This window comes from Diuraphis noxia, unplaced genomic scaffold (genome assembly GCF_037042655.1).
Source record: "Diuraphis noxia isolate RWA-SAM2 unplaced genomic scaffold, SU_Dnox_SAM2 contig0002, whole genome shotgun sequence".
Classification (NCBI taxonomy): Eukaryota; Metazoa; Arthropoda; class Insecta; order Hemiptera; family Aphididae; genus Diuraphis; species Diuraphis noxia.
The window spans coordinates 44,038,667-44,053,378 of record NW_028301712.1 but is presented as its reverse complement, the minus strand read 5'-3'; the positions used below and the strand labels follow the sequence as shown (position 1 = coordinate 44,053,378).

General features: G+C 31.9%; 1 protein-coding gene across 4 annotated transcripts in view; it reads right to left on the bottom strand.

Annotated features, from left to right (window-relative positions):
• Window positions 1-2,888: 2,888 nt before the first annotated feature.
• Window positions 2,889-14,712, bottom strand: part of LOC107163776 (calpain-11-like) — a 94,007-nt gene continuing 82,183 nt past the window's right edge. For all 4 annotated transcript variants that reach the window (XM_015511353.2, XM_089220240.1, XM_015511354.2 and 1 more), the window contains 10 exons: window positions 8,653-8,793; window positions 8,273-8,453; window positions 7,928-8,169; window positions 6,888-7,263; window positions 5,909-6,066; window positions 5,761-5,830; window positions 4,267-4,491; window positions 3,496-3,691; window positions 3,369-3,427; window positions 2,889-3,275 (listed from right to left, as the gene is read on the bottom strand). In XM_015511353.2, the coding sequence (XP_015366839.1) occupies window positions 3,249-3,275; window positions 3,369-3,427; window positions 3,496-3,691; window positions 4,267-4,491; window positions 5,761-5,830; window positions 5,909-6,066; window positions 6,888-7,263; window positions 7,928-8,169; window positions 8,273-8,453; window positions 8,653-8,793 (1,675 nt within the window). In that variant the 3' untranslated portion in view covers window positions 2,889-3,248. The remainder of the gene's footprint in view (window positions 3,276-3,368; window positions 3,428-3,495; window positions 3,692-4,266; window positions 4,492-5,760; window positions 5,831-5,908; window positions 6,067-6,887; window positions 7,264-7,927; window positions 8,170-8,272; window positions 8,454-8,652; window positions 8,794-14,712) is intronic.

Sequence of the window (14,712 nt, the reverse complement as noted above, 5' to 3'; positions counted from 1 at the left end):
AAATATAACGTAGTTATATTCGCATTAGAAAAATATATATAAAATATTCTGTGTGTGTATCATGTGAATTTAGTGTTAGTGTCATTTTAAGAGAAATATGTTTACAATATCTGTGTTATTCTAAGGTTTGCTAATGTTATTATATTGTATGCAGAAAGTTGGTATTTTTGAGGAATTCTGATAGTGATGATGTTCTCTCTTTGTTTGGTGCAAGTATTTCACATAATTTGTTGGGGAGCATCACTGATGCTACTGATTTATTTGTCGTTTGCATATTCGTGATGTTTTAACTTCAATGTTTAAATTTTCGGCTTTTGATACGGTTCGATTATAAATGTTATTAAATGTTGCATTTTGTCTTTTGTTTTTAAGAACATCTAATATAGTCTGTATGATTTCAATACATTTAGTCAAATCCAAACCAGGGTCTTGTAATTTACGTGATATTGGCAAAGACAATATTTCTACTGTTACTTCTAAGGCCAAAATAAATTCAAACGTTAATATTGAATGAAGAAGTCCGTTACATTTAGAAAGTATATTTCCATCCGTATTAACTGACATGTCTTCCAAAAATTGTACAATAGGTATAAGCATATCGGGTAAACCGAATAATCGCCTCGTGAGATTCTATCCATTCTATTCACTAGTAAAACTGATTTTGATGAAGGCAAAATTTCATTTTTTTTTTTTTAAATAAATCAACTCTTTTGGGAGAATCACGCACAAAAATTAGATACTTCTTTGACTGTAATATAAATATATAATGATAATATTTCTTGAACTATAATATAATGTGTTTGAGCGAAACAATATAAAAGATAAAATTATAAAAATTAATAATAAAAAATAATAAAACCTAACTTATGCCAATGGGGGGGGGGGGGGGGGCTAGGCCCTCCGTGCTCCTCCTTAAATCCGCCACTGAGCATCAGTTTGTGTCTGGCTTCCAAATATCATTGTTGATTTTAATATTTTATGAATATTATTACAATTATTACATTATATTATTTCTACTGTTATCAATCACTACTAAAAAAAAGTGAATAGTTCTAAGAAGTGGTGTTATTTGCAAAAATTTTACAACGAGTGAATAATAAAATATACGAATATTATGAAGACATCTGGTATGTTATATAATGTGTAGTGTTACAACTTACAAGTAATTAAATTATTTAATAGTATCTAATATAATGATATCGATGCTCACGAATTGCATACCAAGTTAGGTAAACAAACCTTTAGAAACGAATTGCGTCCGGGACGCAATCGTGTTACTTTTTCACTTAAAATTTTTATTAATGGTTTCAAAATTTAATTTTTAACTTCGATAATATTTTTAAATTAAAAAAAAAAAATAATATTAATAATAATAATAATAAATTAAGTATACATCATAAACATAATATTTTATGAAAAAGTTTTTTAGTAGATACATCATACATAAATGAAAATTCAACATTTCTTCCGTAGATATGGGCAGAAAAAAGTTCGAGTGTACAAAGAACCACACCAAAACTTTCGAATTTTTCATTAGAAATTTAAAAATTTATTGATTCTTCTCATCCAAACATATGTAAATTTTTAGAAGTTTTAGAAAACTATACAATCTGATACTATATATTATATAATATTGATAAAAAGTAGTCTACAAAACGACGAATACCAATAAGACAATAAAAATACTATTTGAATAAAATAAATATATGATTATGATTTATAATTTATACTATTTATGCTATTATGTTTTTACAGTTAAATTTTTTTTTATATAACTTAACATTTTTATTATAGCTTATAACTTTAGGAAACACTTTTAATAATTAACCTGGATGTAAAGTAATACAAAAAGGTTCATTTACCTGTTTTGGTACGCAATTCGTGTGCGCTCAAATCTCCTGGCAATAAAATAATGGAGGTATATGCCATTTATTGATAAATTTTTTTATAACTCTTCATTCTGTCATCATTTGACATTCATATTTTAATTTAATTTTAAATTCAATATTAATTTAAAAAAAATATCAAGGATAAATCGTTAAGTACATCGAAAGCACTATTAAATAAAAGCTATATATTTCATTAATTTAACTTAAGTTGATTTTTATGAACACAATTTTTAAACTTTATTAACCACGTGCCTTCTATCATGATTATATTATTATTCTTAATTGTTTTTTGCATATAATTATCTTGAGATTACACATTGCAGATTTCAGTGTGTATCCCAAATGTAGAATATTTTCTTCTTACCTATTATTATTTTTATTTCTTGAAATACATTTGTCTGCGGGCGCCAATCCCCCTTTCTCATTTTTTTTTCATAATTTTAGTCTAGTTGATTTTTGTGTAGACAATTTTTAAATTTTAATAATTATGTGCCCTTTACATAAAGTGTTGTTTCACATAAACCTTTTTTGAAAAAAAACTTAATTGATTTGTTATAAATTTACTGTTGGAAAAGATGTATACCTTTTAGTTTGTGATAAATACGCAGGCGCAAAAGATGTATAAATTACAGGTAGTCTACAAAAAGCGGTGCAATATTGACGAACACCTGTCTGAACTTGGTCTGGTCAGTGTCTAGATGCCAGGCGCCGACTATGTCAGACTTAGGGCCAATAGTTGAAGGTAGATACTGAGGGGAAAACGTATCTTAATTTAGGTACGCATGTTTTATTTATTTTTAAAATATTATAAAAGTAGAAAACGAAAAATAGAATAGCATAATTAATGTATTTTTTTTAATTACTGTGAATTCTTTATAGATACCTCGATTTTTCTTATCTATTTTATATCGACTATTATAGTATAATACTATGTATAAATTCATCATTAAATGATCGTTTTCAATAATGTATGAAATATTTTTATATAACACAACAATATTTGGAATAAAATAACATAACAAAGTTTATTATACCTACTAAAAATAATTACAAAAATAAATTATTCGCTTTGGCCAGCAGTTTGGAGTTATCGATTCGATAACGCGTACAAACATCGTTTAAAAAAAATAACAATTATACAATATAAGATAATGAAACAGGCGGAATACCTATGTTAAAAATACTATGAGTTGTAATGCCTGATTTGATTATGATTATGTAAAAACTAAAAATCGAAAATACTAATAATAATATAATAATAATTAGAACCGTACGGTTGGACGTGTTGCGTGGTTTTAACGTAATATATCACTTAATGACTGGTACTATCATCTATGGTACACGTCGATGGGCCCAAAATCATGAGTAGATAGTCATCAGGATCAACTGCAACGATAGTAAATATAATATGTATGTATTAACTTACCTATAATACAATAAATTACAACAAAATAATATTTTCCGATCAAAATAATTTACCTCTTCTAACGACAATGGATTTCCTTTGCTCATTTTTGTGTCCAAACTGTGATACCGTTCTGGAGATAAAAGAAAACATCAACAATTAATTTAGCTTATACTCGCCACCAGATATCCATCTTCTTACCGTGAGCCAAGTGCAGTCTGACCATGGCCATTATGAAACACTCTGAAGTCAGGATCCGACTCTTGGCAAATCTTAGCACCAGACATTCAAGCACTTTGTTGCTGACAGTGCTGCCGGCTTCCCAAAGCAGAGGTCTAAGGTTGTAGCTGGATGTCTTTGTGGGATTAACTCCCTTTTCGAACTTTTGAAATGCAATCTGTGGGTAAAAATAGAGAAACGAAAATCTCTTAGTGAGTTTGTGTCCAACATATTACAAAACTAACGGACGCCACGTGATTAGCCGTTTTCATTCATAGCACATTTCACCAGCCATTTTTAAGGAGTTGAGTATAGGCAATTTTATTAACTTTAAAATATATTTAATATCATTCAAACAATTTGTATTATACAAAATCTTTTGTAGGAAGTAATTCGTCATTAAGGAAATTATAGATAATTCATTAAAATATATCATATTGATGCAGTTTGGTAATTATTACTATGCTTCTAGTGATATTTTAGAGTAAAACACTATTCATAAGATCAAGGAGCACAGCATTTTAGAAAAATTGGAAAAAAATAATTTCCAAACTTTTGTGTTGTACCACTTGTACCTACACTATTTTGTAAAACTGGAATGTTTTTATCTCTGAAATATTATTTAGGCACTTTAAACAATAATTATGTTATTGTTGCCCTTAACCACTAAACAAAAATCAACCACTGTCCTCTGACATTATGTTTTTATACAAAGAAATACAATTGCATAACATCAATTTAATTGCTTTTCACCTTCCAGAACTGCAACATGTGCATCAGCACGGGTATGTCAAGCACGTTGATACGACCACTAATGTTGACGTCTCTCAGCATTATCAGGCTCTTGCAGAGCTCTAGACTGGGCTTTTCCGCCAAATACGCCTTCCAGTGCGTGCGCAGTATCTTTTGCAATTGAATCACGTCCAATTCTGGTGGGTATTTGACCATGAGCTTGTTTAAGAGTGGTTTTCCGTCTGGCTGTAAAATCAAATGTCAATGCGTTTTGAGTCACTTATATATCGTGTTTCGATTGTGATGTTAGCCATTGCTACAGCCATGTGGAGATTCGGTTAAAATTAAGGAGAAGAGCTCACTATTTTTTTTTTATAGACAAATTAATTTGTATAATCCAATCAATGTTTCACATAATTTTGTTTACTTAATCATTTAAATATATCAGCTATTGTGTACCTAATAACAATTAAAAATATTATAACCATTGTTTTTTATAATCCATATTCCTATACAGATAAGATCTATAAAATATAAAATTATTATATTCCTGAAATATGTGGAATTTTGAATTGTCTAAATCTTTTATGGGCCTAGTGCCAAATTTTTACAACCAAGGTTTTGACGATTTTTTACGTGCTCAAAGTTTGTAAACACTGAATAGAACACAATAAATATAGTAATAAATAATAATATAGTAACATGATACATTTTACATATAGGACTATTATAATTTTTTAAATGTTACAGTTAAAGTGTTGACTTCCGTTAATTTATGAAATAACTATAGGTAGTTGATGAATTACCTACGAATATTAGTTAAAGTATAAAATCATACATGAAAATTATACTCTAACTAGTTATTTCATTGAAAATCTAGTTATTCTATACAATTTTAGTTAGATATACGTTCAAATATATAGAATACATTAAAATTTAAAATATATTATAAGATTTTATTTATTTTTTATTAAATTAATTACAAATTAGTTATTTGTGCATGCAATTGTGCCATTTAGAGTTGCATAGTACTTTTTTCTTCTTCTGCAAAGTCACTGCTTTTTATCACATTTTTTAATACAAGTGTACTTAAAAAAACATAATCAGTTCCTAGTGACTACGCAGTTGCCTCAGATCTTAATGTAACACTATCATTAGTATGATGGACAGTAAAATAACGATATTGTACATGATATTTTGTATACAATTTGACATATTAACTAAGTGATGCCAGGTAATATATAAAATAACTAGTTAAAGTATAAATTATATACATTACTTACACGTTTTAGGTATTTTTTAAATTGCCTAGTTATTTCATAAAATAACTGATTCAACACTTTAACTGTAACATATATAATTTGTTTCTTTGAATTTTTTACAAGCATCATTTTATGAATATCATGATTTTTCACAATTTTAATTTTTCGCGTGCCACTTTTGACACGTGTGCTGTGAGTTCACCACCCCTTATACTCTAAGCCAATGTCATGTCGTTGAACAATAGGTACTTACTAATATCACAGTGTCTTCCAGAAACTCGGCTGAGATATTTTTGAACACCATGTTGTCGTCGTTCACCTCCCTACGAGATTTATTGACGATACAATTATGTCGGTGAGTTTAAAAGTTAAGGTAGTAATAAAAAAAAAAATTATTTTACCATATGTTACTCTGTTCGTCCGTCAATATTCGTAGTAGAAATTTGGCGTCGCAGTTGGGCACATTCGTTTGCGGGACGACGATGTAATCACCAGGAGGTAACGTGAAAAATGTCACCACTTCTCTTGCCACGGAATGGTTGGTTACATCCAGTGGTTGCTGGAACGAAAACCAGTTACAGCCGAATTGAATTTTTAGTACGGGTAGTGTATTAAAATATGTTAAAGATGTAAATTAAATGCCAACACCACGGTAAAATAATTTTTCAAAAAACTCAAATTTACCATAAAATTAATAAGTGTAGTAGTACTACATCTATACCCAGTACCCACGTTTACAAACTGTTCGTATCGAGTAACAGTTAAAAGCGTATTTGTTTCGGTGTGATTATACACACAAACAGATGTATAGTATAACATTATTACATGTAAAGGTAACATAATTAGAGTAACTATACGTCGTTATAAAACGATTAATGTAGTTTATATTATGTTTTTGATAAATTTACTATACGGAAGAGCGTTATAAAGATGATTGTATCATAAAAAACAACAACAAACATTTCTCGTTGCATAGACTTGTGTGTAGACCAAAAATTAAACAGAATAACTGTGATTTATTTTTCAATATCGAATGCACGGTTATTAGAAGTTACTGTTGTCCACGCGGAAATATTGTATAGGTAGGCACCTGTTGCAGCTACTGCATAATACCAATACACAATAAATTATATACCTACATAATAGTATATAGTTAGTTATATCGACTATCATTGTTGTGGAGTTACTTGATTCGTTGCTCGTCGGCTGAATAATAATTGGCCCATTTTATTAAGTATCATTATTATTTTTTTTCCACGAAAAAAAAAACAGTATAAAACCATTATTATCGGCGCGTTTGTTTGACTTTACGCCATCATTCAATCAATCACCTCTGTAACAATCTCCCGCGAATCGAATTAGGCAAATTGGACTGTTTACCTGTTGTGCCACGAACTGCGGCGTCAACCTGGACGTAGAATGAGGCACTTCGTAAACCGCAAAACCGATTGCAAACAAGGGCCGTGCCCCTTTGGCTTCCGGATCGGTTTCGTATTGCTGCACGACAGACACGACCACGTGACACTTGTTGCCCGAAGTCCTGGGTATGCCGATGTGGAACTGGGGATTCATGGCCGTCGTTTCCGGATGTCCGGGACCACCACCCGCGTTATATCCGCTCCTCCACCGTCTCCTGGCCAACACTGCCCGCCATGGCTGCTTGGAATGCAACGCGGGTTCGGTCATCCAGTCATCCGGGCTGACATGCACGATGTCCAGCTGCGTGAAATGTCTAGCGAAATCTTCGAAGGACATCCTGTGAATGGAGAATCCGAAATTGTTAACTAAGAGTTGCACCAAAAGTTTTAACTGATGAACCAAGTTTAAGCCATTATAATACATATCATGTGCAAGGCAGTAACTGAAAAAAAATTTTGGAGGAGAGGGTTCCACATATTTTTTTATTTAGATACTGGAGTCATTTTTACGTTCAAAATAAAATAAACTTTTTTTCAACTTTTAAAAATTTTAGGTACATTTTTAAGTATAATAAACCTTTTTTAACGTAAAATTTGCATATTATAGGTACGTTAGTAATGCGGAGACAACATTTTCGTGTGAAACGTTTGTTAGGGATTCCGAAAGTTTCAACTCTAATAAATGATAAATAAGTTGTAGAACACATTTTAATTCTAAACAATATAAAATTAATTTTTTTTAATGAAAAAACTGTATCTTTTGTATGTTTGGCAATAAATTCATTGTCCTGTGAATCACTAAACAAATATTTTTTTCGATAAGCGTATGGTTTTTGAAAATTGAATTGCGTTGTTATTATCAAAGCAGGTGTTTTCAATTTTCAACCTTAAAATTACTATCATTTTACGCAGCATACGCTCCACATCTTCCGGTCGGGTGGGCGATGGTTTCCACGTACCTATACATTGTACACTTTTATTCGTTAACGCCTAACTACTCACCAAAATTCGCCGTCGTTCCGCACCCGGACGCTGAGGAGCTCCTTGTCTCTGCTGGACAGGCCGTCCCATTCCCAACTCCTCTCACTCCAAGGCCCGGTCCACTCACCTTCACCCCAAGGATTCCTCAGCCTTACAAGCGGGGTATCGCCTAACGGACCCCGAACTCGTGCCAAACCAGTGACGCTGTACGCGTGCTGAGTCATCAGACCGTTCCGCAGTCTCAGTTGTCTCTTGTTCTCCTTCTGCAACACATGAATGATTCAAGAAAGTCGTAACAGAAGTCGGCAGTACGGGAAAACCACGCAACGTATAGTTTTCCGTCACACGCGGTTGGGTTACACTCACCAGGGTTATGGTGGATATGAGCAACGACGACCTAGGCACGGCGCTGTTGAGCACTTGATACGTTAGGAACCGATCTTGGTTGGAAAGACCGAAACTCTGGACGATTCCGCCGGTCAGGTCCTGTAGCGCTCTAGTAGTCGAGCATCCAGGTCCACTGATGTTTTCGTAACAGCCGTACAATCTAATTGTTCACAATGCATAAAAAAAAAAACGTATTTATTCGGTTTTAGTTTATCGAGGTAAAGTTAAAATAATACAGTTGATGGGTATTGAGCTGAAGCCCACTATGAACCACTCCCCTGCCCACCCAATCGTATGCACCACAATCGTATGCACCACCCAATAGTCATGTTACAAAAGTATTATGCTATTTTACTTACTTTGCATATGCTTTTTCCAACAACGCGGCCCAAAATTCGGTAGGATTGGTGGAACGCATGTAAACCAATCGTCCTCTGTACGTGGGCAGTTTGTCATCAACCAACACTTCTTTCCACTCACCGAAATACCAAAACCGAAACCTGTGGCGAGACAGAGAAAAAGATCGTTAGGTTCAAATTATCAATATTTGCCTATTGCGTAGTAAATAATTTAACGTTTCAGTAATGTGGTGTCAATGCTTGGTGTACTAGTAACTAGTACTCAACAAACATTTTTTTGACTTTCAAGTGGCCAAATTCCTATTATATTGTAACTTATTAAGTGTTTGTATTTTACAAATACGCATGTTTCAAGACATTTTTTTTTTTTAAATCTAGGTACATTGTTATTAGACAAGTTTTTGACTTAAGTCATATTACACTCTGATGTGTACTTACCTACCTACGAGATAAAGTTAATGCGAGTGTTTTCACGTAACTTATTAAGCGAAAAATTCAAAAAGAGTTTAATATTTTAATATTATAATACTATACATATGATTTCAAAAATAATTTCTTAACGGTGAAGAACAATACTAACAAAATAATTATAGTGTGTTCACTTTTGTTTAAAATCGTATAAGAAAGATTTTCCTTGGGCTTACGAGCGTGGGTTTTATTATGCTAAACGTATTATAAGACTATTATAATACCTAGCTAAATGCATATTGTGTAGCGTCCTCTTAAATGGAACGGTGTCGGAAATCACGGTGATAATTAATAACAATCATCACTATTGTTTAACCGCAGCGCATTGACTTTGCAAGTATTTTGTTGCTTTATCCCATTTAATTAACAACGATAATACAATATTAATATTATGCCCACAACAAATACAAAACGATACATGTGCCTACCGAATTCGTAATATTACACTATACAATAGTATATTACACTATTACACTATTTTACTATGTGTATTATACTATACAAGTTCAGATTAAGACTAATTTAGAGTTTAGACCTCTGCAAATGCAGATTTTTTTATTAGGTAAATTAAAAAAAATAGCTTTTCAGAACACATTCATTTTTAAACATGGGTCATATTTATTAATATATTATATGAATTATTAAAACAAAATAGAATAATATTTATTGCAGTAATATGTGATAATTTCAGAAAATAAATTCTAGTTGATAAGACATTGACTATTTTGACTATTACTGAGTACTGACTATTCAGCAGCTGTTTGTTAGAGACTCAAAAGTGCTATAGGCTAGCAAATAATTGTCATGTAAGTACCTAGTAATAATGTAATTATGGCTATAAATAATAACTTTACATAAATAGTACATAATATCATTATTGATATGTGTTAAAAAGAAACTTTTTAACCACTTGTTAAATTTTATTTTATAGATATATTTTCAAATTCAGCAATAATAAATAATATAAGCAAATATTATGGTGTCCATAATTGTAGCGTGCTCTGGAAGGAGTAACTGATCCCCTAATTCTTTATTTGATATCACAGAATTTTCATATAAATTTCATAGATAATAAAGAGATCATATATCTATTATCTATGATAAATGCACGATGTTACCATTATTGTTTGCAATGTTATACGAGTGTCAGAAATAGTATATTTTTTTAAATATGCTCTTCCATTGAATTCAAATTTGATATTTCCGAGCATTTTTATTTTTTATCCAACCCAAACATAATTTACAACCTTGAATTATTATCTTACTTAAATTCATTGGGAATTGGATTTCTTTTACAGCAAACCTATACACATTATTACCCGCGCCAGTCTTCGTAGTTACTAAATTGCGCACACCCCTATAATCATTGAAAAAAAAACCTTATATGCCGTTGGTCGCAACTCGAACAATAATTTTACATCATACATAATAAAAAAAACAATTCAAACAACTATAACTCAACAATAGGCGCCGGTGATTGTGCCCTAAACGATCGTCGGCCACTTAAGTGCGGCGCCAATGAATCCTAAAAAGGTAAATTCGGGCCAACGATTCAGTCTAGAACCCTATATGTAATATACCTATAATAATAATATTATAGTATTTTATAGCGAACTTCTACTAGTCATTGAGGTTTTATTTTACAACATATGATCAGCCATGTCACAGTGTCCATGCATTTTAGATAGATTTCGACGACACTTGACGTGGTAAATTTAAGCGGCTTAACTAAACAGAAACCGGTGCAGTGATTATTCAGACTAGACACATAGTTTGACAACACATTTTTCGTATACGCTACAAACGAAGAGAGTTTATTTATTTTATTTGGTCACCTCCGTTCGATTACATTCTGTTTTTTAAGGTTTTTTTTCTACTTCCGTCGAACTTGCATTAAGTTAAGGAGTTGAGATGGTTTCAACTAAAGCCTAAAAATACTCGTGTAAGTCTTTATCACACGTCCCCTACACGCATTCCACGAAGCGCATAAAACGAGCGGTTGGCGCCGATTATATAGCTAGGTAGATGCATGTACCGTTCCTTCACAGTGTGATGTGGTTACGAGACCAGACGAGACGTGACGAAAAACCAACGACGACGTTTTTCGTTGGTCAAAAAAATTCATCCTAGTTAATAATTGTTATTTATGTTATTACCAGGCGTTTGAGCTATCGTTGTTATTGTAATTATTTTAATTGAAAAACCTCTCGAAAAAAATATACATACGAAAGCACGTATTATACCCGGACGACGTCCATCGTGAACAAGGTTTGGTCGATGATCGTAAAAAAGTGGTTTAAATGATGTATAAATACAATAATAATCTATGGTTGGTCGGTGGGTGGTGGAGTGAGGATTTGCTGGGTTTGGTCGGCGGTGTCCATATATATTATTATATAGCACGTACTTATTATTGTTATTATTATTATCATTAAAGCAATCGTCGTATTGAACCAGTACCGGTTAGACGTCGCGATGGGGTGGTTTTGGTGTGTTTATTTGTTGTTATATTGTTATTGGGCGCTGGATATCATCTATTCCGGCTAGATATGCTAGTAATGGTGACAGCTGACATCAAAGCACAAGAGTTGTGGCGATTCTGACCCATTATATTTTAACTTTATTTTTAGACATTTTATATTCTAATCAAAATTAAATAATAAAGTGCTTGGATTTAAAAACGAACTGATCTCTCGTTAAATTTGTAATGTATAGGTATTATTTTAAACAAAATAATAAAACACGGCCTCGGACTGTTCCTCAATTATTGAATATTAAACGAATATTCTCTCAATACGCTTCTGATTACGATGAGCCATTTGCGTTGCTTTTTCATTTAAGTTTGGAAGACCATATCGGCGGCATTATTACGTACATATTCGTTTTGTTAGAATCTTATTTGCAAGTTCAACGAATAAACATGACGAAATTAATGTTTTTAAAAGAAATTTTTATTTGGGTGAGGCGCTTGGATATGTAATATGTAATAGCAGTTCAATGAGTTTCGAGCTGCACTTCTCTAAAAAATAGAACAACTGTATGAAATGATATAATATAAGATACCTAATTATAGAGATAACTCATCAAAAAAAAAAAAAATATTTGAAAAGTTTTGCAGTATTCAATAAAATGTTATAAAAGCTGCGAGTATTTAATTTTGTCGACGAATCTGCATATTTCGAGGTTTTTTGTTTTTGGAATGCAATGATTCATCGTCATTTTTGAATAAAACATACGAAGGACCGAAGTCATGCTGCCTCACAACTTCGGCGTCAGTATTTTATTTTCTGTGTTTTCCAATTGAAATTTTTACGATGATTAGAAAAAGCGCGTTTGGAGAGAATGTATGACGTGTTTATTATATCATATATTGTCATGGAATTTATAATAACTTATTTAAGTGAATCCATCATAACAATAATAAATCGCAAAACAAGTGTAATTGGTGATGCATAATATCATAATACAATATTATGGTGCTGTAAGTGGAGTTATTGCCGGATAGTTGAAGTCACGTGCTTATTTTACGACCTTGACCGTGACCTTGTGGAACAGGATCACCCGACGGCCATTCTACGCCGTCGTCGCGGTCGTCGTCGTTTCAAAACCTCGCCAAACTTATAGTTTTGTTTACGTTCTAGTATTCTCGTACAAATATATTAAATACAACATAAAAATACGAAAATATCCAGTAAAAAAAAAAAAATGTTTATTTTCAATATTAATGTTGTGTTTCAAAGACTTAACAAATATTTAAAGGGTTCAGTTTTTAACGTTTTAAACGTTTTTTACCGTATATAATTCACGTAGGTATTATTATTATAATTACTATTATCAATTTGATATTATAGTTATTTAAAATGAAATAATTGAAACAAAGCTAGTGTGTATTACGAAATTCGTGTTGGTATCATCATTTAGTAGAAGTAGACAATAGTTTTATAGTATGTTGATCTATGTAGTGCCAGAAAAGGCATGTAATATTAAATGTTTGTTTCTATACAATTAGCCGTACACAAATCAACAATATCGCACGGTCAATTGTTTCTATAATAATATGGTATACTATAATTTTCATAAATTGCGCATTAAAATATTTGTTACACTCAAATTGAATGTTATTATGTTCGCTAAAATATCGAGAGAAATGAAAAAATATTCAAAAGCCAGCGATTCTCTCAACGATAGATTTAACTTGTTTAAAAACTTAACATTAACATTGTGAAAAACTTGCACAATTATGAATAAGTATATAAAATATTTTAGCTAATATTGTATAATTTTTATTTAAATTAAAAAATCCACTTAGAAAAAATTAATTATTATATTAATTTATATATAAGTGCACATAAATAGACACAAAAGAAAAAAAATTAAAATGGTTAAAATGTTATGACTGTTTGTTGAAGTATATGGATGGATGATAAGATTTTTGTATTTTCTGTGGGCATTGCGTAGTTTTTGTTGAGAATGGTAGTCCTTCCTTAACGATTTCGTTTGAAAATTTATTTTTATCTGACTTCTATACAACACTCGTACAATATATAGGTCAGATATTTTAATGGGTAAAAAACCGTATAGGTATAACGGAAATTGTTGGTCACTAATTACTTTTGAAAGAAGATTTCTTTTTTAATTGTCCTAATTGAATATTCTTGTTTCACATTTTACTAAAAAAACATTATACGGGTAAATATATCATACAAATTTGTGATGGTTACAGCATTTCTTCCTCAAAAACAAACACCGGAAATAATAGGAAATTAGGAACAACACGATAAAATGTAAATAAAACATGTTGTCCGAGACCGAACTGCGGCAGTACTCGTAAAACGGCGGCAGATGGCGGACAGATAAAAACAAAGTATTGATAATAATATGAAGTCTGGTGTACGAAAAACATCTTTTAGCAATTTGGCGAATAATACGATCATTATATTATTATGCTGCACCTACATTGACCACATTATTGTATATACGATTCGCATGGAGTAGGTATATGTATACGGCCTTCCGACACATAATATGCAGGGTATTAAGCATCATAATATAGATCTGTTATCATTTCGCCCTCACCAAAACCATCATCCCTACCCACTCGTTTTCTGTTTTTTCTGTTTCTCACGGCAAGCTCGGCAGCACGACCGTAATATACCTATTATAATAATATCACATACGGCGAGCAAACGCCGCGGCCGTAGATAAATCATATTACTGCGCGAGACACGCGAGCGGTTCTATAGTAATATTATTATTATAATCATTACGGTTATGATAATAATATTATGAATTTATAACCGTAGATATATGCATACACCGAGAACGATATTATATTATACGACATGAAGAAAAAAAAAAACAAATTGTCGTACGTTCTTGCCGCGTATTACCGGTTCAAAAGCGACGTCGTTTTGCCGCCGCGGTATTGTAGATTGCACAATTATTTAAGTATATTATAATTCATAATATTATGATTATGATTATTAAATCGTGCGTGTACCGCGTGCACTCTGCGCTGGTATGTACCTGTACCGGGAGCAAAACCGACAGCTATATTTTAAGACCGCGGTAACCGAGTGCCGCGGGAGGTGG